Genomic DNA, 23,279 nt, shown 5'->3' with positions numbered 1-23,279 from the left:
CGTTCTTAATATGCCACTAGGTGGCACATGCTGGCGTGAACTTCTAAGAGGTTAGCTCCCAAAAGCTGGCAGAAAAAGAATTAACGAAGCTTATCAGCTTTTCTGTTTTTTTCTAGAATTAAAACAAAAATTACAAAAATCTTGGCAGTTAATGTTTCTTTTCAATCCAAATCAGTAAACTTTCTTGAAAAATAGATAGTTTTGTTCATACTGAGAGGGCATAAATTTGATGTGAGATATTTTTTCCAAAGAAAATGAACTTATGTTGCTAGAGACTCATATATTTGTCTCCAGAATGTAAAAATTAGTAAAAAAAAGTGAAAATCTCCTCAAAATCTTACTACTTCAAGATAATATAAAGTCAATCCTCCTTCCCATCCTTTTCTCCTAATCCTCTTTCAGAGGAATCAAATAATAAATGTTTTCAGAATATTGACACTTATATAGATACACACACATATATAAGGCAAGTTATATATGTCTTATATAAGACATATATAAGACACTATAAGACAATAGTTAAACTGTTAAATATTCATTCATTTGAAAAAAGCATTTTTATGTATGAACCCCTTTTTTTTAATTATCAATTCTATCATGAATTTCTTTATGAATCAGTACATTATCTATGATGATTGCATGATATTTTAATTGAATGAATGTACCCAATTTACTTCACTATTCTCCTATCACTATATATTTCTGTTTTTTTCAATCATTTCATATTGTAAATTATAATGCATGGAATATCCTTGTACACACATCCTGTGTATTGCTCTTTCTGTTTTTTAGGCTAGATCTTAAAAGTGTATTTACTGAGCATCACATTTAAAAAATATTAATAGATATTGCTAAGTATCTTCCAAAGTGGGTGCTCCAATTTAAATTTTCAGTAACAGTGCAACTTTTGAAACTTTATAAGTAGAAAATATTTCAAATGAAATTTATATGATGTTTCCATTTTCACTTCTTTAATTAGATTAAAGGTGAACAACTGTTTAAAAGTCTCCTGATTATTACTATGTCTTACTCTGTGAATTATCTATTCTTATCCATGACTCATTTTTTCTTCTATTGCACTGTTTTTCTTTTCTTCTTTGTGACTAGGAGCTTTTTGTATATTTGAGGTAATAACTGATTTTTTTTAATGTATTGTAAATATTTTCTCTCAGTGAATTGCTTTAAAATTGTTTTTTATTTGTTTTATTTTTTACCAGGAGTTAGTTTTAAATTTTAGAAAGTCTAATTTGGGCTTTGAAGCCCAAGACTTTGGGCTTCATACCTGGCTTAGAAAAGTGTTCCCACCTCACGCTTACTTTTTAAATGACTTAATATTTAATTAATTATAATTGTACTTAATTTCATTTTATACATTGTATCTTTACTATTCCAGTAATATATTTTATAATGTACATTTCCTTATATAAAGAGATAGACAGCATCACTTACTGGGTAATCTGTCTCTTTCCCATTACTTAGTAAAGTCACCTTTAGGATATATTAAATTCTCATATACTATTGGCCCTGTACCTTATCTTTGTAGTGTATTCTACTCATCTTATGTTTATTCTGTCAACCTCATTGCTTTAATGACAGTGATTTTTTAAATGTTGAACTTTATCCTCTTGTGATGACTTTTAAACTGCCATACTAGACCAGCCAATTCATTTTCCTTATCTTATAACAATCTTTAAAAATGTTACGTGTATGGAAATTTCTAAGGCATCTGAATTGTCATTTTTTTCAATCACTTGTCTAATCACTGCGTTTTCAGGGTTCAATATAAATATGAATTAACCTTTAATCAAATATAGCATAAAAACCCTGTATAAGTGCCTGTTTATAAATTTCTGGGAGTGTTTCTATTATAACATCTTCAATTTAACATTCCTTACATACAAAGAATATTTTTAGTAATGTATCTTTTCAAGGAAAACATAAAAAATCAATTACATTTCAACTGCCTAAGAAAATGGAGTTGTCCTTGTTAAGACTCTAAGTTGTATTTAGTCATGTTCAGTCTTATAAAGAGCAAGTCAATAATGGTAACTTTTAGCAAATGTATATTGAACACCCAAATGATATGTGTACACTGTGGGAATTCTCTGGAGGACAAAGTAATTCTCTAAAGAATTATCTGGCTTCTTAAGTATTCACTGAGATCATCACTTACCTCTGAGAACCTCAGAGTAAAACGGTATTAACATAGATTTTTCAGGAAAAGAGCTTAAGGTGGTGGAAATCAGGGATTCTAAGACTTGCAGTCCTTTCTTGAGGTAAAGATTTTCCTAACTACTGAAATATGACAGGCCTTTCTTCTTAAATGTGGCCCATACCGAAATTTATAAAGAAACGTTAGCATAGATCTGCTCATGAAATAACTAACATTTTACGTTTCAATTCTACGGACATGCTCAGTGAGTCAATGCTATGGGTTAGCAATCAATCTATTAGGTTGCATTCACCTTTCTAATTAATTTATATTCAAAACTCCTAATTTTCTAACACTCACATATTTAGTGCTGCTGACTTTTGCATAATTATTTGCAGTGAATTATTTCTTTCTAGTATTTTATGTATATCATCAATTAGATTGACAGTGTCATAATTAGAAATGATGACAGAGATACTAATACTGCCTGCTTTTGAAAAAGCCAGAATATGGGATAAATTATTTCATTCAATGGTTAACTGTAGCTCTCTCACTTTTAAGGAAGATTTAGTAGTTTTTCATAACAATATGCTATAAAATAAGATCATTCATTAACTTTTCACCTGGAAAAAAATCCAAGTAGTTAGATTTTAATACATCAGAGAAAAAACCATTTCTGTTATTTGTTAATCAGAAAGGCTGATTTATAAACACTAATAGATGAACAAGTTAATTCCAACCATGATTTGTTCAATATACATGAACTTTCTTTGATTTGCATGTCTGAAGATGCTGGTATGACTCACAGTATTTTTTAAGTTCTATTTTTATTCAACTCAGATTTATAGTAACTTATATAACCACACTTTCTTGCCCCTTGTTTATATATGTCTTTCTCTATACTTTCCACAAAGTATAAAACCTCATTAAAATCGTGTTTTACAAAATCAGATATACTGCAACTCAAATCATGTCTCCTAAAACATAACTACATCAAGTGAAAACTTGATATAAGACAGTTTAAACAAATGGATGTTTTTACTGTTCTCTGACAGCATCATAAAGAATTTCTGTGAATACCTATGTGTAATCCAAGGTGGGGGAGACAGGATAGATGAATATTTTGTAAACAACAAAAATGCTTTAAAAATCAACCCTTTTTTTTCAGTGAGTAGCCTGAGTAACCCTTGGTGGGATCAGGACCTGAAGTAGGTACTTTTGAACAGAGATTAAGGAAGACTTTCTTCTCCTTCTTGCCCTGCTAAAATTAATTATTTTGTAAACTTTTCTAAGTCATGATTGAGAATTCAAAGAGATAAAACAGTGCTTCTCAGATTTTAATGTGCATAGTAATCACCTGGAGATCTTTTAAAATGAAGATTTTGATGCAGTAGGTTTAGGGCAGGCCTGAGGTTATACATTTCTAACATGTAAGACTAGTAAGGATCTAAAGGGTGTTTCATCAAATTTTTAAAATTTTCTACGCAAAATAATACTAGGCAACAATCGTGTGTTGTCTTCACTGGTGTCTCAGCCCTCTGCTGGTGAGGTTATGCTTTGTATAAAAGTAGTTCTAGTGCATACCACCCCTCCTCACACCAGCTGTTCAGGAAGGGTGGCTAAAAAGAGTTTTGGGAATGACCTGGTCACTACTTTCACAGCTGTCCAGAATATATGGGAAATATAAAAGCAAACACACAGAAGTAATCACTCTACCTGAGGAATTTTCAATTTAGCTTTTTTTTGTTTTTAAATCTTAGCTATACAATAAAATATGTTTATGTAAGCTGGAAATGTCTGAATGAAAGGATAGAGCATGACATACCTCTTCATGTTTGAATGCGTAGAAAATTAGTCTAATCATTTCTAAAATGAGACTTTAAATTTATCTTGAGTTTTGTTTGTGATTTGCTTAAAAATTAAAAAGAAATTTGTCATTTTGTCAAATCCAACAAAGGCTAAAATTTCTCAGTCATTTGGTGAAAAAAGAAAAACGACATTCATGAATAGTATATTTATTACCCACATGTTTTTTCTGTCATAGCTCTTAACCTTTCCGTGTTAATCACATGAATAAATTTCTTTCTAATGCCTCCTGTTCTGTGCCTTCATCAGGCTTAGCACTGATTTTCCTCCTAATCTACCTTAGTCATAACAATTACCCTCCTCTGTAGAGTATCCATCAGCCACGTTCCCTCCATCTCACAATTACCCTACTCTCCCCTCCCTTTTTTGTAGCTCTCCTTTGCATCCAGTTTTATTATTTCACCAATAAAATGAGCTCGGGCTCCTGATGTTTTTCCTCAGGCATTCATCTTTTGTCCAGAAGTAAACAGCATTTTGCTTCATATGTATTTTTACTTGTATTTTTATTGTGTCTCTTTTACCTTGTGGATTTTATTTATTTATTTGGTGGGAGTTTCCTTTTGTTTCTGTAGTATCTCATTCTAGCATCACATTAAATGTTGTGAATATTATTTCCTGATAATTTAGTATTAGTGAATAGACCTTTTGGGAAATACCATACCCAGGGGTTTTATCAGATGCCTCCTAGAGGAATTATCAGTTTTTCAGCTCGGTTTTCTTTGCCAGTTTTGTAGGTAAAATCACACTCTGTAAAACCAGGGTCTGGCAGAAAAACCTGCACCAACTTCTCCGATCCAGAGGAACTGAATTCTCCTCCTTGGTAAAGCCCTTGGTCATTCCTATCAATAATGGACAGGTTATAAAATTGGCTTCATTTTATTGGAAACATTTCTTCATTTTCAATCCTTCCATATGTGAAACTTCCTTGAGAATCAGAATTTGTGTAACGTGTGTATGTATAATAACAATCATACCTCATCTTTTTCCTAAAAGATTTTGAGTCAGATTTTAATAAGAGTATTAAAATCTACAGTAAAAGTCAAGGAAACAAGTAAAGAAAATATAAAGGATTTAAATCAAATCTAATATTCCATTCATTTATTCATTAAACACTCTCTAATACCCATTATGTGACAGCTATTAATTAGGTATCGGATATGAGAACAAAACAAAACTAAGGATATGGTGTCGTGGAGGTCGGTACCAAATGGGGTCCCGTGGGGCAGCAGGGAGTCTGGGTCGGGGGAGTTCAGGGAGGGCCTCCTGGGATGGGGGCTCCGAAGGCAGCAAACAGCCTGTGCAAAGGCCCTGAGGCCCCAGGAGCGAGTGCCGTGTGTGCGTGGGATGCGAGGGAGGGGTCAGGCTCTCCATGGCGGACCAGGGGCACAGTGAAAATGCGCCTGATGTTTCCGCACGTCCAAACCTGGCATGTGGCTGTTACAGGACAGCAGGCACCATGGCTCTGCGAGTAGGCCATTCAGTTCTGTTGTTTTTCTAAGTCCTGGTCAGGACCCACTAACTGCAGTGGTGGAACTGAGCCCTGCCCGAGCTCATGGAGCCTGAGGTCCTGCAGCAGTGTGGGCGCGCCAGGGGTCGGGCATGCGTGGGGAAGGGTCGGAAAGGCACTGAGCGCCGCCAGAGGTGGGTGAGGACAGGTCCATCGGCCATTCCCTGAGGCAGGCAGGCGCGTCCACCCCACGATGCTCCACCGCAGACAAAGCCCTGGCAGGACCAGAGCCCACGTCAGGTGCTCAGAGACGTCAGGGACAGCTGTCGCCTCACCCTGCAGGGGCTCATCTGACCGAGTCAGGGGCCACAGCAGGGTTGCGGCTCCTGCGCGAGATCCAGGGAGGGCTCCAGGGAGAAGGAGGAGACACGGGGTGGAGGGGCTGGGCCTCCGAAGGGCTGGTCCCCAGTGGGGGGGGGGGGGACAGAGCTTGGACACGCTCTGGACGTGAGGAAGCTGCCGAGGGGGAAGCGACCGAGTGGGTGGGCCAGGGAGATGAGAGACAGATCCGCAGACCCTCACTCAGGGCGGACTCTGAGAGCGCTGCTCCCACGGAAAGAGAGTGGACAGGCGGTGAGCAAGGCTGGGGGAGCAGGAGGGTCTCCACCCGGAGGGCACCCCTGGTGATCGCCGCACTGCGTGGTGGCCACTGTCCATGACGTGCAGCGGCCATACGTCCACGGGCTCCATTTCTGAGATTCAACCAACCACAGGTGGAAAATATTTGGAAAAAAATACAAAAATAGCAATACAATAATTTAAAAAATGCAAATTAGAGATCAGCCTGAGCAAGACTGGTGAGACCCCCATCTCTACAAAAAATAGAAAAATTAGCCGGGTGTGGTGGCGCATGACTGTAGTCCCAGCTACTGAGACAGGAGGGTCACCGGAGGCAGGAGATGGAGGCTGCAGTGAGCTATGATGACACCACTGCCCTCCAGCCCAAGCAATAGACTGAGACTCTGTCTAAAAAAAGGAAAAAAAAATACAAATTTTACAAGATATTTGACAACTATTCATGTAGCGTATACTTTCCAGGTATAAGCACTCTGGGAGTGATTTAAAGTGCGTGGAAGGGGCCGAGCATGGTGGTTCACACCTGTAATCCTAGCTCTCTGGGAGGCCAAGATCATTTGAGCTCCAGAGTTCGAGACCAGCCTGAGCAAGAGTGAGACCCCATCTCTACTGAAAAATAAAAAGAAATTAGTTGGACAACTAAAAATATATATATATATAAAATTAACTGGGCATGGTGATGCATGCCTGTAGTCCCAGCTACTCGGGAGGCTGAGGCAGGAGGATCGCTTGAGCCCAAGAGTTTGAGGTTGCTGTGAGCTAGGCTGATGCCACGGCACTCTAGCCCAGGCAACAAAGTGAGACTCTGTCTCAAAAAATAAAAAATAATAATAAAGTGTGTGGGAGGTCATATGCAGACACACCATTTTATATCAGGGACTTGAGCATCCACAAATTTTGGTGTCCCTAGGGTCCTGGAGCCAATCCCCCAGGACATCAGGGGATGATTGTATTGTATATTTCAAAATTGCTAAAAGAGTAGATTTTCAACATTCTTGCCATGAAAAAATGGTCAGTTAGGTGATGGATAAGTTATTTAGCTTTATTGAATCTTTCTACACTGTATACACAGATCAAAACACCACACTGTACTCCATAAATACACACAATTTTTATCAATTAAAAGTAAATAAAAATAAAATAAAATCATTGCAAAAAAAAAGCTACAGATTCCCATGGCCTTGGGCAGCAGGAAAGACTGGCCATGTGCACCCACCAAGCACAAGCACCACACGGGAAAGTAGAGGTGGCCACAGCACCTCCTCTGTGCTGCCTCCTACCTGCATGGTGGGCGTGGTGTGTTCCATGTGGATTTGGTGTCAGGTGGCTTTTGGATCTTTCTATCAGTTGCCCGTCGATGGTGTAGAAATTCGTGTTTCTTTCATTCTGGAGGTTGCTGGTGGCAGAATGCTGGGCAGGATGGAGGGAAGGCAGTGGAGGGTCACTCTGGAGGCTGGGCACGCTAGCCGGGCAGTGAAGGGTGGGGCTGTACGGAGGCCCAGTGGTGGAGGGGGCAGGGCTGAGTGCTGGAGGCACAGGGGGCCCTGGCAGTCCGGAGCCCAGCATTGCAGGCACCGAGTGTCCGAGGGTGGAGATGCCCAGCCAGGGTCTGCCGATGTGAAGATGAAGATGCAGGGAGTCTGGGCGTGTTGGGATTCATCTTGGCACTGATGTCTCCTGGGGGTGGAGAGAGGGAGCCAGAGGCCAAGTCGTCACGCTCGGGTGGGGCCAGTGCGCACCGGCGGGAAGGCAGGGCGCACACAGGGAGGGGGCTGTCTCCTGCAGGGAGGTCTAGGGGAAGTTGAGGCTCCAGGAGCCATCCCTGCCTGTGAGAGGAGGGCCTGGCCCCAGGCAGGCAGGAGACACCTGGCAAAAGTGGGGCCTGTCTTGGGCGGTGACTGAGGAAAGAGAGAAGTGGCCCGGGCTCAGGGTGTGGGCCAGGGGGCTAGTCCGAGCCTGGCAGCAGCACTGACCCACCACCAGGGGCCCGTGGGGAGGGATGTTTGAGTTCAGTCAGGGTCTGTCCAGGACCCCATGGGCATGCCACCAAATCGTCACTCTCAGACTCTCTTTGCTGAGGCCGCAGAGAGCCTGAAGTCCGGAAAACAATGAATTCATATCCACAAGCCACATCTTGTCACAAGCTGTCACCCAATAGCCAGTCAGAGGAATCTCTGGCCAGGTCTTGGCGTTCAAAGCAATTGATTGCTACCCGAGCTACCCGAGCACGAGGCCAGCACTGGCCGTGAGTGGCAGGGATGCAGCCAAAGTCTGGAGGCCTCACTGACCCGCACATGCCCAGGTCCCCTGGGTCAGGAAGTAGGTTGTCATGTGCTCAGAGGAAACCCTGGGGCAGAGCGTCTGTCGCTCCCTCCCAGGTGTGGTCAGGCAGGTGTGGGCATGTAAGTGTGGCCACAGGCTCACAGGTGTGCCACCCCCTCCAGGTGCTGCTGTGGTCAGCCAACAAGGTGTTTGAGGAGCTGACAGACATCGAGAGGCAATTCCACAAGGCCTTCTACACCGTGCGGGCCTGTCTGAACTGTGACCGATACTCGGTGGGCCTCCTGGACATGACCAAGGAGAAGGTGAGGCCTCGGGCTTTCAGGGGCCCTCCCGCCCACCAGGCTCGGCGCCTGCCCTGACCACCTCACTCTCTTCTCCTCTGCCCAGGAATTCTTTGATGTGTGGCCTGTGCTGATGGGAGCATCCCAGCTGTACTCAGGCCCACGCACGCCAACGGCCACGTAAGTCTTGGTTGGCCGGCTAGGGCCAGCTGCACACTGTGGCTCCCTGGCTCCGGCTCCAGGGTAGGAGAGGGTGGCCCCCAAACAAGGTCGCCAGCAAATGTTCTGCTTGCCCAGGCTCCTGGTGCCCCATCCACGATCATCATAACATCTCTCCATGTGGGAACTTGTGAACAGGCGTGTGTGCATGTGTGCACATGTGTGCAGGAGTATGGGCCCAGTTTGAGCGTGGGGTTATGTGGGACCCAGAGGGGGATGGATCCAAATCAGAGTGCACGAAGCATGCCCCATGGGTACCAGCATGTGTGCCCCTAATGTGCATGTGTGCGGGTGTATGTGTGAGTATGTGCTTGTAAAACATGCATGGTGGATACATCTGTTGTGCACGTGTGTAATTACATGTGAGTGTGTGGTCATGTGTAACTGTCTGTTTGTGGAGAGCAGGGAACCTGGGGTCTCTTGCATGGCTGGGAGCCCCAGAACCAATGTGTGTATTTCTAGGAAATCATCTTCTACAAAGTCATTGACTACATCCTCCAAAGTCATTCCGTAAGTGCCAGGCTTCACAATAGGCGTCCCCGCAGGAGGGACACCCTCAGCCCCAGGCGTGGCTTCAGGACCACAGTGGGGTCAGCAGGGCCTGGAAGGCCTGGGCTGCTCCCTGCACTGTGGGTGTCCTGGAGCAGGGTAGGGAGGAGGAGGCTGACTCGCTGGTCTGGGAGACAGTGGGGAGGGAGGGGGGAGCTGAGGCACTGGGGACCTCCAGAGTGGATGGCCAAGGTCCAGGTGCACTGTCCAGTGGCCCCATCGGCAGCAACTGAACTTGGAGACCTTCAGGGTCTTGCCTTGGCTCGTCCAGCCCCACCCAGACAAGTGGAGCCTCTAGCGGGGAGGCCTGGCATTGCACCCCCTGTGGGGCTGGGAGAGGAGGGGTGTCCAGTCCCGAGGTCAGGGCGGGACTCCAGCCTAGACAGACTGGGCAAGGTGGTCAGCCCGTCCAACCCTGCCGCTGTGTGGCTGTGGGGCCATGACCCCACAAGCCTGTCACGACCCTGGCCCTAGGCCCCAGACAGCACTGGGACCCCAGTGCCAGGCTGGAATGCAAGTCAGGGCCAGGACTGCAGGACAGGTGACTATGTGAGTCCCAGGAGGCAGCTGCAGCCTTGGGGTCCCCAGGAGGGGGTGAGGGCTCCTGCAGAGTGAGGGCCCTGGCACGGCAGAGCACTGGGAGCTGAGGCAGCCCAGACATCGCCAAGCCTCAGGCCCTGCTCAAGTGCTCGCCACCTCCACGACTCCTGCTCCCACCTGGAGCCCAGAGGAAGGAACAAATGTCAGGGCTCCCACACTGTGCCAGGTCTGCATGTGTGTGTCTGACAACCTGGGCGCTGGTCCTCTGACCCTCTGCTCTCCCCGCAGCACTCCACCGGCCGCCCACTGGGCCCTGGCCAGCGGCCTTCCGCCCTGCGTGGCAGAAAGTGGCTTTGTGAGTCCCGTGCTGTCTGGGCCACGGCCCTGCCCTGGCCTGGTGCCTCCCCCTCCTCTCCCGCAGTCCCCCTCCCTGCCTGTCTCCCTGTGCCGCAGCCAGCCCTCAGCTGCTGCGCTTTGCCAGCTTCCAAGTTCGCCCCTTGCGAGTGAGACTGGGAGGGAGAGTCCGTCATAGAATCACATTATACCTTCAGCTGCTTGAGGCGAAGTCGTGTTTCTGATCCGTTCTCAGATTCGTAACTACACGAATGCCTCCGCTGATGAAGTGTTCCAATTTCAGGTACCTGTCCATTCCTTGAGAGAAACTGTATTTTACTTGGGCAAGAAGATATTTTGGTGCAGAAATGATGAACTGAATTAGTTTTTGCCGCATAAACAACCGTGAAGTCTCAGTGACAACGAGAAGCACATGTTTCATGCTCATAGGTCTGCAGGCCAGCGGGGCTCAGAGGGTCTTGGCTGAGCGTCACTGAGCTCAGCTGGGTTCAGGTGGTCTTTGCTGCAGCCACGTGATCCTGGCTGATCTTGGCTGGGCTCAGCTGGTCTTGGCTAATCTCGGCTGGTCTCAGTTGATGCGGGCCGGGCTCAGCTGGGCCAGGCAGGGCCCCACTGAGGGTTCGAGTCTACAACATATGCCACAGTCTCCTCAGCTTCCTGGTCCGTCCTGGGAGATTCCATCAGTCATACATGTGGTTGGCTTAGAACAGGGCCCAGGACACAGGAACACACAGGGAAGTGAGCTGCCACACACACATTACCATTGTCTCTAGAACCAGAGGTCACTGGGCCTTGGCAAGGGAAAAGCTGACTGTTAGTACGCAGATGTCACTCCGGCCCACACACGAGGGCAGAGGTGACGCTGTGGCTGCCTCAGGACACATCTTTCTTCTCTGTTAGCCAACCAGGGGGCGCCTGGGGAAGGAGCCTGCTGACTGCGATGAGGACGAGCTCGGGTCGATCTTGGTGAGGGTCCTGCTCCCACCCCTCGCAGGGAGACTGGCCACCCCTGAGGTGGGAGGGGACAGTTCTCCTTTCTCTGAGCTCAGAGGTGCTTGGCACACACAGCGTCATCTTGTGGTGTTGGCTGCTGTCTGCGTGTGCATTCACATGTGTATACGTGTCTCACGTGTGTGTCTACATCGTCCTGGCTTTCAGTCTCCCCCAGCGTGTCTGAGTGTGTTTGTCCGGCTGACGGTGTAACTCGACGTCTGCACTGCTGTGTGCACCTCCGTGTCCACCTCTTGCTTCTGTGCTTTCCCAGAACCATCTGTGCTTCGTTTCTGTGGGCAGGGCTTGAACTACATGTCCATGTGTGTCATCCCTGCTACGGGCGTGCCCAGGAGCCCACAACACCCAGTGTGTGTGTGTGTGTGTGTGTGTGTGTGTGTGTGCGCGCGTGTGTGCACATGGTGCCCGTGGACGTGTGCTTGTGCGTCTCCCAGAGACCATCACTTGGTAACTCGGCAGTGATACGGTGTCTCCATCACCCTGCGCCTGCCTGCACGATTCAGCCAGAGTCATCCAGGGGCCGCCAGTCCTCCATAGGAGGCCTTTGAGCGTGTAAATGTGCTTGGCAGGTTCTGAAAGTCACTCATCTGCATTACTGTGCGGCTGTGTGCATGTGTCTGCGTGATGTGAGTCTGCACACATGTGCCTGTGTATCCATGGGTATGTCTGTGTGTTCACAGGTGTGGTTGTGTATCCACATGTGTCTGCATCTCTTTGTAGGTACATCCCTTTGTGTTTGCTTGTTTGTCTCCCCACCGTTACTCTGTCTGCCTAGCTGGGCACAGTCCTCACTGTTGGGCCACAGGGTGGGAGGAGAGGGGAGCATGGCCTGAACTGGCAGGGATGTGAGGGTCCTGGGCTCCAGGCTGGACCAACTGGGAGGACAGATGCCAGCAGAGATGCCCAGGCATCTGCAGCTGGACAGGGGCTTCAGAGAGGAGAAAGGTGGAAGAACAAGTGAGGGCTGCCATGGGCCTGCCTCCCTCAACCCAAGCTCTCTCCCACAGAAGGAAGAGCTGCCGAGGCCCAGGAAGTCTGACATCTATGAGTTCCACTTCTCTGACCTGGAGTGCACAGAACTGGAGTTGGTCAAATGTGGCATCCAGATGTACTACGAGCTGGGCGTGGTCTGCAAGTTCCAGATCCCCCGGAGGTGGGTGACGTGACAGAGGGACATAGGCGGAGTCCTAAATCCCCCAGGATGTGGGGGTGGGGATGTGGTAGGGGGTTCTGGAAACCCCAGGCAGGAGGTGAGGGGGTTGTGTTGGGGTCCCCCAGGTCCCACATGAAGTTTGGGGGGCAGACATGTTCATCATAGAAGAGGTAAAATACATGCAGCAAGTATGCCTAAAATAAACAATGAGATGGAGGAGCACATGGTTAGATGAACAGACGGATGAATGAGTGCATGGAAGGAAGGAAGGAACGAAAAGTGGATGGGTGGATGAATGGATGAGTAGATGAGTAAGTGGATGGTTATGTGGATGTATGGGTGATGGACGGGTGAGAGGGTGAACTGATGAATGAGTGGATGGGTGGATGGATAGAATGATGGATGGAAGGAAGGATGGATTGGTGGGTGGACTGCTGAGTGGGTGATGGGATTCTGCCCTGCCCAGCTCCACCTCACAGGTGCCTGACATGGCACTCCCCACCATGAAGTCTGAAAACGGCCAGCAGTGAATGGGGGGACAGGGAAGGTCATGGGGGCCTAGGAGACAGGGCATGGACTCAAAGCAGGGCTTCCACCACAGAGCCATCAGCACATGAAGCTTTGTGGGACTTCCACCTGGCACCAGGGCCCACGTGTCCTCTCGGCTCCCTCAGGTCCTCGTGCGGTTCCTGTTCTCCATCAGCAAAGGGTTCTGGAGAATCACCTACCACAACTGGCGCCATGGCTTCAACGTGGCCCAACAATGTTCCTGTTGCTCATGGTGCGTGGCTGGGACTTGAGAAGGGTCTCCCTGTCAGGCCTCCTGAATGACCAGGGTTGTGCAGCCCCTCCGGGTGCCACAGGTAGTGCCCCACGTGCCGCAAGAGCAAGAGACGGGCCCTTCAAGGGCAGAGGGATTGGAGGAGGCCAACACCCACTGACTGCACACGCCAGCCTGGCCACAGGCGAGGGCACCCAGGGGGAGGGGAGAAGACTCAGGCCCCACAGCCCGACCCCCACCCCTGTCCCCCACTGGAGCCAGGGCACCTGGGCAGGGGAGGTCCTGTCTCTGCAGACGGGCAAGCTGAAAGGCTACTACATGGACGTGGAGGCCTTCACCATGGTGACAGCCGGTCTGTGCCATAACATCAACCACCGCGGCACCAACAACCTGTACCAGATGAAGTAGGCTCCGTGCTGGGGCACGCGGGCAGCACATGGGATAGCAATAGCTCGCCTCCGCACCCTTGGCATGAATCTGAGCACCCCAGCAGCGGTGATGCAGAAAGTGGGGTCTGCTATAGGAGCTGCAGCCCCTGGGGACCTAGGGGTGCCCCCACCCCAGAGGGGCACCCAGCATTGGCCCCTAACCCCCACTGCCTCTCAGCTGCTCTTCTAACCATTCATTTGTTTTTTAGTGAAATCTGTAACAGGTCCCAGAATCCCTTAGCCAAGCTCCGTGGCTCTTTAATTTTGGAACGCCACCACCTGGGGTTTGGGAAGTTCCTGCTCTCGGAGGAGGTTTGCGTCTTGCTCTTGGGTACCATGTGGCTGTGTCCTGAAGAGCCGGTGTTTGGAGCCGGTGCTCGGACCTGGGGCTGAAGCCGGAGGGGCTGGGCCCGGCTCTGGCAGCAGGAGAACCCCAGTGGGCTGTGTGAGGAGCCCCAGGGCTAGAGCCGAGTTTGGAAACATCCCCATCATGGGGAGGGGTGGGCTCCGAGGAGACAGGGGTCCGGGACTGCCTGGGGCGGGGCAGAGGCCTCAATGGGGTGGCCGGATTTTGAGCAAGGGGTGGCGGAGCGGGGTGGTTTCCAAGGAACCAGGACACCAGCCACCCCTCCCTCCCCACCCTGGGCTGTGGTCTGTGCAGCCACCTGGGTCCAGAGTGATGACCCAAGGTAGAAGCTGCCGGGAGAGGGGTGGACACCCCGAGGGAGGTGCTGGCAGGGCCGTCCTGGCTGCAGAGGAACAGGATCGACCTGCCAAGGGCCCAAGGGCCCGGGCTTGAAAGGCACAGACAGGCCACCCAGGAGTGGGAGGGGCCGGGTCCTGGTGGCCTGAGATGACTGGGGGGACCCCGATGGCCCTGGGCACAGCCCTGCGACTGACCAAGCGGCCTCCTGCAGAGCTTGAACACCTACCAGAACCTGAACCGGCATCAGCACGAGCATGTGATCCACCTCATGGACATCACCATCATCGCAACAGACCTGGCGCTCTATTTCAAGTGGGCCCCCTTCCTGAGGGCGTGGGGGCCAGGACAGGGAGCCTCGAGGGGCAGGCGGGGGAGTCTGGGCCTGAGGCTCAGGCAGCACAGCCAGGGGAGGGGCCCGATCCTGGTGCAGAGGGGCCTGGATTCCAGCCTCCAGCCTCTCCTGCAGGGGAGCAGGGAGGGTGCCCTCCACTTGCTCCCATCTGTGCCCTCCCTTGTTCTTGGGGTTCAGGAAGAGGACGATGTTCCAGAAGATCATGGACGAGTCCAAGAACTATGAGGACAAGAAGAGCTGGGTGCAGTACCTGTCCCTGGAGACAACGGAGAAGGGGATTGTCATGTGAGTGGCAGGGCTCAGCCCCTGCAGAGCACGAGCCGCACCCGCCTGTCAGCGGTTTGATCCTGAGACCCTTCCCCCAGACAAGCTAGAAGAGCCCGGCCCCCGGATCTCTGGCACTAGAGCAGCACATCTCTCAGTAGCCTCCTGATGCCTCGAAACAAACACCCCACCCTATTCACTTCCCATTTTCAGGGGAGAAAGTGCAGGACTTCGGGGGGCAGACAGGCCATCTTCTTGGTCTGGGGCCTTCAGCAATCATTCACTTTATTTCCTGAGGTTCCATTTCTTCATCTACTTCACCAAAAAAATGTTGATTCAGAGCTAACGTCTGCCCAGGCTTGTCCTACATATAAGAAAATATATAAAAACTACCTGCATTCAGAAGGTGTCCAGTTAATACTGGTGACTGGGTCTGTCTGTCTGCAGGGCCATGATGATGACGGCCTGTGACCTGTCTGCCATCAAGGTTAGTGCTCAAGCAGGCCACACTGACCCGGAATTAACGCTTCCTCAGAGCCTTGAGAGGCTGCATCTGGGGCAGCCCAGATGGGGGCTTACAAGTAACGCTGAGGGCTGCCTCCAGGCCTGGCCGGGGAGGCAACATGGGAAGTGCCCCCGGCCCCCGTGCTCAAGAGCGGCCCAAAGCCCTGAGCGGTGGGACCCCAGAGTCTGGGGCAGAGAAGATGAGGCCTGGAGCCTTCTGACCAGCATGGAGCCCACTGATGACTGCCTCTGTGTGCCCTCAAGGTTGCTCTTCTGGTGGCCGCTGAGTTCTGGGAACAAGGTGACTTGGAAAGGACAGTCTTGGATCAGCAGCCCATTGTGAGTGCTGCTTCCAGAACCTCCCACCCCAACAGGGAGTTGAGACCACATCATGGTCCTCAGGAGCTTCTGGCCTGCCTCAGTGGCAGCCGGGACCCCGGGGCTTCTGGGGTCCTGAGTCTTAATCTCACTTTGTGAGGCTGTGCGACATGAGTTTAGGGGGCTCAGGACCTGGGTAAACATGGGAAAAGCAGGGCTGGGGTGATGCCCAAGCAGAGATGAGAGTCGTCGAAACTGGAAGAGCCAGGGCCCCTGTGTGGGTCCAGGCGGCTCTGCCGGGAAGCCCAGCTGGACCAGGGTCCGCTCCAGGGAGGCCCCTGGCAGGGCGTGCAGGGCCCACGCCACGGCGAGCTGGGCCACGCCGGGGTCTTCACGTCAGCATCGCAGCTCAGGGGACACCGCCAGCACCGCGGGCGAGGGCTGCTGCCCGCCGGGGCCCCAAGGCTGGACTGACTGGAGCCCACGAGGGATGTGCAGAGGAGCCGCCACCGACAGCCGGCCGTGGGGTCATCGTGGCTTTTTGCTTCCAAGGGCCAGCGTCTGTCAGGCAGGATTGGCCACCTGGGCCGGGCTCCGTCTCCAACCTTGGGCTCTGCTCTTTTGTGTCTCTGGGAGCGAACTGCTCAGAGCTGTGGAGTTGGGGGCTATGCGAGGTCCCCAGGGGCTGAGGGGCTTATGACCCTCCTCTGCTCCCCTACGGCCTGTGATGGACAGGAACAAGGCAGCCGAGCTCCCCAAGCTGCAGGTTGGCTCCATCGACTTCGTGTGCACAGTCGTGTACAAGTGTGTGGCACGGAGGTGTTCCATGTTCATCTGCCGTTTGGCCCCACAAGGACACAGGGCAGGAGCTGGGGGCACACACTGAGGCAGGGGTCCAACTGCAGAGCCCCCTGTGTGATGCCCCATGACACCCTGGCCCCACAAGAGCTGCGTCTCTCTGGGTGTGCTCTGTGGTGACAGCCCCACACTGTGAGGAGGACGTTAAGCTGGTTCTCCGGGAAGTTGTCCCTGACTGGGCTGTGCCCCTCTGGAGGAGGGCGGGACCAGCGGAACGTTCGGTCCAGAAGTGGCCACAAGTCACAGCCCCTACACAGGGCACCGCCCCCACTGCCGTCCCCGACTCCATCTGCGCCGTGTCCCCGTGTGATCTGTGACGTGTCTCGTTGACGTGTGCCTGTGTGTGAGAGACGGAAGGGGGCCGCAGGGCCGCCCCTGCTCCCGTGTGCTTCCGCCCGCGTTCGCCACCCTCCCTCCATCCTGCCCCCCGGCCCTGCAGGCGGCGTTTTCTCCTCTGGTCCTGGATGTCCTCGCTGCCCACACTGTCCGCACCGTGAGCGGCCGCGCCCCAAAGCTGCCCGTCCTAACGTCGGGAACACAGACCCTGAGCTCCTGCCCCTTTTCAGGGCTTTGCCATCTCAGTGGCTCTCCCTCCTGCTGGTCCCCACGGGCGAGCGGGGCAGGGTGGTGGGGACGGGCAGGGGAAGCGACTTCTCCGTTCCCTCCAGGAGTTCGCCCGTTTCCACGGAGCGATCCCGCCGTGTCTGAACGGCTGCAGAGCGGCAGGAGGGAGCGGAGGCGCCGGCCGACGAGTGCGAGGCCAAGGCGAAGGCCCTGGAGGGGGAGGGGGAGGAGGAGGAGGAGGAGAGGAGCAGCCACCGAGAAGGGCCCGCGGGGCGGCACCGCCGGACCTCCCGGGTAGCGGGTGCCGAGGCAGAGAGTCACGGGACAGAGCAGATTCCTTCAGACAGCCCTGTCGCCGGCCCACTCGGGTTCCCACTGCAGGAGCCGTGGTGGGGAGGCCCCGTCCCACGGAAAGGGGACGCCACCTCCACCGGGTTAGCAGACCCCGAGTGAAGGCTGTCCTCGCGCTCCTGGCCAGGGCACTCCCGTTTCTCCTAAGGACGCACCTGGGTTCTTTCCTTGACAACAGGAAAGCCCACTGGCCGCTTAGCAGCCCACTCCTTCCACCATCCAGTAACTCAGAAAGCCGCCCCTCCTCCCACGCCACCCTCAGAAACAAAACAGCAAACCTAAAACCAAACATCAGCAACAACAACAACAAAAACCAGAAAATAGGCACGCTGTGATTTTAAAAAGTCCTATACTGTGTGCAGAGCACTTACCTCCTCACCCTACATTATGGGAACGGGACTCAGTTGTAACAAGTCAGTGTACCCCAAATTAGAACCCCAGTGACATCGTGGCCGTGGTGTGGCCTGTGCTCCACCACCGAGCTCTGGGGTTTTGCTTGTTATTCCCTGCGATCCTACACTATCGACAGGACCCCGTAAACAAGGCGGCCAGGGCTGTGGGAGGCCAGGACTGAGTAACCCAGGCACAGCGTCAGCAGGGCTAAAGCACTGAGGCAGGCTCAGCCCCGGCTAATCGGCTTGCTCTGGTCACAGACCCAGGCTCTGTCCTTTCTCCTACAGGGGCTGGCAGAGGACACAGGGAGTAGAGGGGAAGACATTGGGTTGGTGTAGCCAGTGCACGGTTCTCACTCTCAGTCTTGTCCTCTCTTGCAGTGGGCACAGAAATTTGCAATGGTGGCCCAGCACCCAAGTCTTCAACCTGCTGCATCCTGTGAGCACCAGTCCCATGGGGACCCGATGGCTCCCACACTCCACTGTGGCAGTTCGGTACAAGAGGTTAGGAAGCCCAAGAAAATGACTGAAGATAACTTTGGATATTTTGGGAGTTTGTTAAGGTTTGTGTTTTTATAAAGCCAACTGTGAATAATTTACAGTATAGGCTACATTACTCATCCATTTTGTGGGTGTGTAGTAGTTACCACCAGGAGATCTCTGAAAAGCTCTGTGAACTGTGTCCCCCTGGATACCAACCCCCCGAGCTCAGGAGGCTCATGTCACCTCCTCACTCAAACCTCACCCTAACCAAGCACAAGGCTTTAAAACACTTGTAGGGCTTCCCATTTTCTCTTCCCATAGGCAAACGAACTCATTTTACAAACGGAACTGGGGCTCAAGGCCTAGAAGTTTGCTCAAGGCACACAGCTGGGAAGTATTCACAGCAGCATCACCTTTTCCATCCCAAACCACCGGAGCAAGGGGCTGACAGGCTCGCAGCCAGCAGGTGCTGGGATGACAGGTAGCACAGGCCCTGCCTCTCTGAACAGCTCAGGCAGCACTTGACCTCGTCCTCGGGAGGCCGCATCCCTGGATTTCAGTCTTAAGTCTGACCTGGCCACCTCCCGGGATCAAAGGGAGGATCTGTGAGGAGGGGACAGAGGGCCAAAGCCCACCCGGGGGTCTGGCCTGCTAGATGCCCCAGACAGAAGAAGCAACGGGTTTCTGCACTTCTTGCTGTTTGTGCGATACATTTTGGGGCTGTGACTGGTAACGCCAATTAGTTCTTTTGAAACCCCCTCCCCATCCTCCACCCCAAACAAACCTCGAAGACAGGGTACAACTGCCGAGCTTGTGTCCAGTAAATCAAGACAACTGACGCCAGTAGATGAGAGGGAGCCAGAGAGTCACACAACACAGGAAGCTTTATTCATCCTCTGCTGCTCTGGAGCAAAGCAGGCTGGCACAGGCTGCTCACCTTAATATGCTGTCCTCTCGGGCTGAAAGTTAGAGAGAAAGTACACACATTGTTACAGTCTTAGGCAACTGGAAAGGACTTCAGATTTCCAGGCGTTAAATGATCCAACATCTAACTCCAGCAGAACTCAGCCGCGCCCTAATCAAACTGTCCTCCTTCGTCTCCTTAACCCTGCACACCCGGACCTGCCTCTGCGGAGGCCGTCAGCGGGAAAGTGTGTTCACCTCACGGCCTCTAAGGGGGGGTAAAGTGGCTTCACATGGGCAGCGTGTGGCCTGGGCCTCAACAAAGACTGACTGTCACCAAGACCCGTTCCGCTGCCTCCTCCACAAAGGAGAACCCAAGCACTCTTCTTCACACTGGGCCGCTGCTAGACAAAAGGAGAGGCGGCCCCACCCTCAAATAGGGGGCTCACTTGGAGACCAGCTACTTTTCCTGAAAACTTGGGAGGGGACAATGAAGAGCCAGTGACACAAGTACCTTCTGCCAGTTCTCTGGCAATCCGATTCAGCTCATCCTGCTTCTGTTTTTCCTCTGCTGCTATCCTCCTCTCCTCTTCAGCCCGGGGTTTTAGGTAACCTGTTGGGGGGGGGGTGTTCAATTCACTGAAAACGCCGCATAAAAGGAACTGAGTCCGCAGGTCAAGGTGTCTTCAGGGATGCTGTGAACCAGATACACCTGCTGTCTACTCTCCTTTACCTCAGTGCAGCCCAAGGCCTGATCCTGATCCCAAAAAGAGCACAACCCAGAAGCTACAGGGTCCCTGCGGCCCACCCCTCACGCACTTGCTCCCTAGGTCCTCTGTCAGCTCTGGGAGGTCCACCAGCCTCCCGTCAGACCTCGGCGCTCCAACACCCGCGCAGTGCCAGCTTGCATCAAGAACCAGGCGCCTTCCAGTCCCCGCCTGGGCCTCGGAAGCCTGCACTGTGGGTAAACTGATCTCAAGTCAACCCTACTGTGCCCCGGGGGCCAAGTGCACTAGCGCCTCTGCAGGTCTAGGATGGAGGATGTGTCCTGCAGCCTGGCACCTGGCCCTGTCCCCTTTTCTGCCCTGAGATTCACTAAACGGCACTAGGAGTCCCACAGGGAAGCCGAGCAGCCCCCGGCCCTGGCCCCACCGTCACTTGCTGTAGCTTGTGGCTCCGTAGGCCACGCCGAGAAACAGGGCGGAGTAGCGGCTAAGCTGCAGGAGAGAGCAGTGGGAGGGGGCAGTCAGCGCGGGGGACGCTGGGCAGGAGGACAGGGGCAGGGGGCGGGCGTCGCGGGCCGGGCGGGGCAGGACGCGAGGGCGTCCAGTACCAGGCAGCGGCCCTGAAGCCTGGTTCACCTTGCTGAGCAGAGACACCTACACCAGCGGCACCATCTTGCCCCGATGTTCCCACCGGAAGCACAACTCAAGTGTTGGAGAGGAAGGCCCAAGGGCCGGAAAGCCAGGGAGCAAATGCGCACCAGAGTATTTTATTAGTTTCCTATTGCTGTTGCTAGAAATTACCACAAATTGTTGTAAACTCACACGTGAGAATTTCTTCTTTTACAGTTGCAGAGGTGAGTAGAGCAACATGGGTCTCACTAGGCTAAAACCAGGGTGTCTGTATGTCTGTGTTCCTTTCTGGAGTTGCCAGGTCGAATACAAAATGCAGTCAAATGTGAATTTCTGATAAATAATTTTATTACAAATATGTCTGAATTCATGAAAGTACCGCAAACCCAGTATGCAGATATTACATACTTATACTAAAAGGTCATTGCTTTATCTGAAATTTAAACTTGAGTGTTGTGTTTATTAGTGTTCTCCAGGTAAAGAGTACCAGTAGGACCCACAGATACAGATGTAAGTATGGAGATGGGGTGTGTGTGTAAAGAGATTTGTTAGGACGGGCTGTCTCATGCAAGTACGGAAGCTGAGAAGTCCCGCAATTTATCATCAGCATGCTGGAGGCTCAGGGAAGCTGATTTGTAGGACTGGGGTCCAAACCCTAAGGCCTGAGAATCAGGAGGCATTGCTCTAAGTCCTGGTCCCAATGTGGTGGCCTGAAAACCAAAGGCACCAGTGTTTGAGGGAAGGAGAAAAGGCATGTCCCAAATCAAACAGTAAGTTCACTGTTTCTCTTTTTGTTTTATTCAGGCCCTCAGTAGATTGGACAAAACCCATCTCCCTTGATGAGGGCAAACTTCCTTATTGATTGAAATACTAAACTTTTCCAGGAACATCTCATCACTTAAGGAGACTCCAGATGTCACCTGGTCCCAGGCATACAACATCTCAAAGATTCACTCACAAATTCTATTAACTATTAGCTATTTGTATGAGCTAAATAGAAAAGTGGGCATAGATCTGTGTGAACATGCTGATTGATGAGGGGAAAAGGGATCATTAATCAGTGGAGAAAATCATGACCCTGAGAGGGTAGCCAACAAAGCTGATGGTAGAAGGCTACAGCATATCTTAACACAACCCATCAGAATTAGTTGCACCATTATAGGGTAATTATTTACCATGTTCTTCAATTCACCCTGTGATTTAGGAAGTATGCAGTTGCAATGCAGTTCTGTTGAGAGTTCTCATGGGAAGTGGATTTTCTTTAGCAGGAATCTTTCAGTGGTGCAGAACTTTCAACCTACATCCTAAATGGCCAGAGATGTTGTTGGGGGGGAGCAGGGAATGATAAAAGGCTGGAGATCTCCCTGCGATGTCACCCACCCGTCCTGTACATTTAGAGACGCTCCTTTGTTCACCTCCTTTTTGACTTTTTGCCAGCGGATGGGAGCCCAAAATGGCGAGATCATGTTTAGCCTCGGATTCCTGAGCACCCCAAAATTGTGATTTAGAACCTCACTCAACCTAAAGGATATGTGTAATATAAGACAGGCTCAAGAGAAACTTTTTTAAAAATAAAGATATCAAAGTCCCATTTTATTGATGAGAAGACTTTGATTCAAAGTGAGTAGTTGAATACCCCAAAATCACATAGCCTTTAAGCATGAGAGAAGGATTAGAAGTCTCTTGATTTTCAAAAGAAAACTGTCAACATAGAAAATGGGAGAAGTTATTTGCAATACTTAATATCACATAAGGGACTCCTGTCCTGAATATATCAACTCCTATTAATCAATAGAGTAAAGGCAAACCATGTTTGCAACTTCTCAATGGTTTGGGAGAGGGGGAAGTACATATGTGCATATATTTGTGTGTGTGCATATAGTATATATTAATAATAGAGAAAGAGAGGGAGGAAGCATCTGTGATACCACTGGGATGTCTGGGTGAAGAGTATAATGAAGTTGTAGTTTTCTTGCAACTTTTCTGTAAATCTGAAATGATGTCTATATTAAAAGCTAAAGAAAGAAAAAAAAGACAGCTAATGCAATAAAAAAGAAAATGGGCAAAAGACTTGAACAGACACTTCATGAAATACAGATAACCAGTCAACAATTTGGTGGGCTGCGTTCACCACAATGCATGTACACAAATTTTAATAGAAGCTTTCTGGATAATTGCTAAAACCTGGAAATAACCCAGATGTCCTTTAATGACTGAGTGGATTAAAAATAATTATGGTATCTTTAAAGAATGGAAATGAGAAGCAATGGGAATTGGGCAAGAGAAGCCAGAAACAATAAACATTTGTATAATCTACCTTTATGAAACAGGCAGAAGTTACCTCTAGTGTTAGAAGTCAGGTTGTGGTTTGCAGAAGGTGGGCAGGCAGTGACTAGAAATGGGCAGGTGGGGTGGGAGTGTCCAGGGAGCTGCAAAGGCTCTGTTTCTTGACTAGGTGTGAATTACACGAGTGTACTTTATTTCTGAAACTATACCCAGCTTTACACTCAGTGATAAGTGCACTTTTAT

General features: G+C 50.6%; 1 protein-coding gene and 1 pseudogene across 1 annotated transcript; one reads left to right on the top strand and one right to left on the bottom strand.

Annotated features, from left to right (window-relative positions):
* Positions 1 to 5,570: 5,570 nt before the first annotated feature.
* LOC123626713 (rod cGMP-specific 3',5'-cyclic phosphodiesterase subunit beta-like) lies at positions 5,571 to 17,719 on the top strand. Its single transcript, XM_045535949.1, is given in 17 exon segments — positions 5,571 to 5,663; positions 8,546 to 8,686; positions 8,772 to 8,849; positions 9,347 to 9,474; positions 10,262 to 10,328; positions 11,228 to 11,293; positions 12,346 to 12,495; positions 13,166 to 13,241; positions 13,244 to 13,272; positions 13,567 to 13,676; positions 13,925 to 14,012; positions 14,618 to 14,718; positions 14,936 to 15,043; positions 15,470 to 15,521; positions 15,791 to 15,865; positions 16,566 to 16,683; positions 17,421 to 17,719. Coding segments are annotated over 17 exon segments (1,779 nt in total).
* Positions 17,720 to 19,358: 1,639 nt separating this feature from the next.
* On the bottom strand, positions 19,359 to 20,792 carry LOC123626443 (annotated as a pseudogene).
* Between the last annotated feature and the right edge of the window lie 2,487 nt (positions 20,793 to 23,279).

This window comes from Lemur catta, chromosome 22, assembly GCF_020740605.2.
Source record: "Lemur catta isolate mLemCat1 chromosome 22, mLemCat1.pri, whole genome shotgun sequence".
In the NCBI taxonomy this organism is placed as follows: Eukaryota; Metazoa; Chordata; class Mammalia; order Primates; family Lemuridae; genus Lemur; species Lemur catta.
The sequence above is the reverse complement of the archived record's forward strand: the minus strand, read 5'-3'. Positions and strand labels throughout refer to the sequence as shown.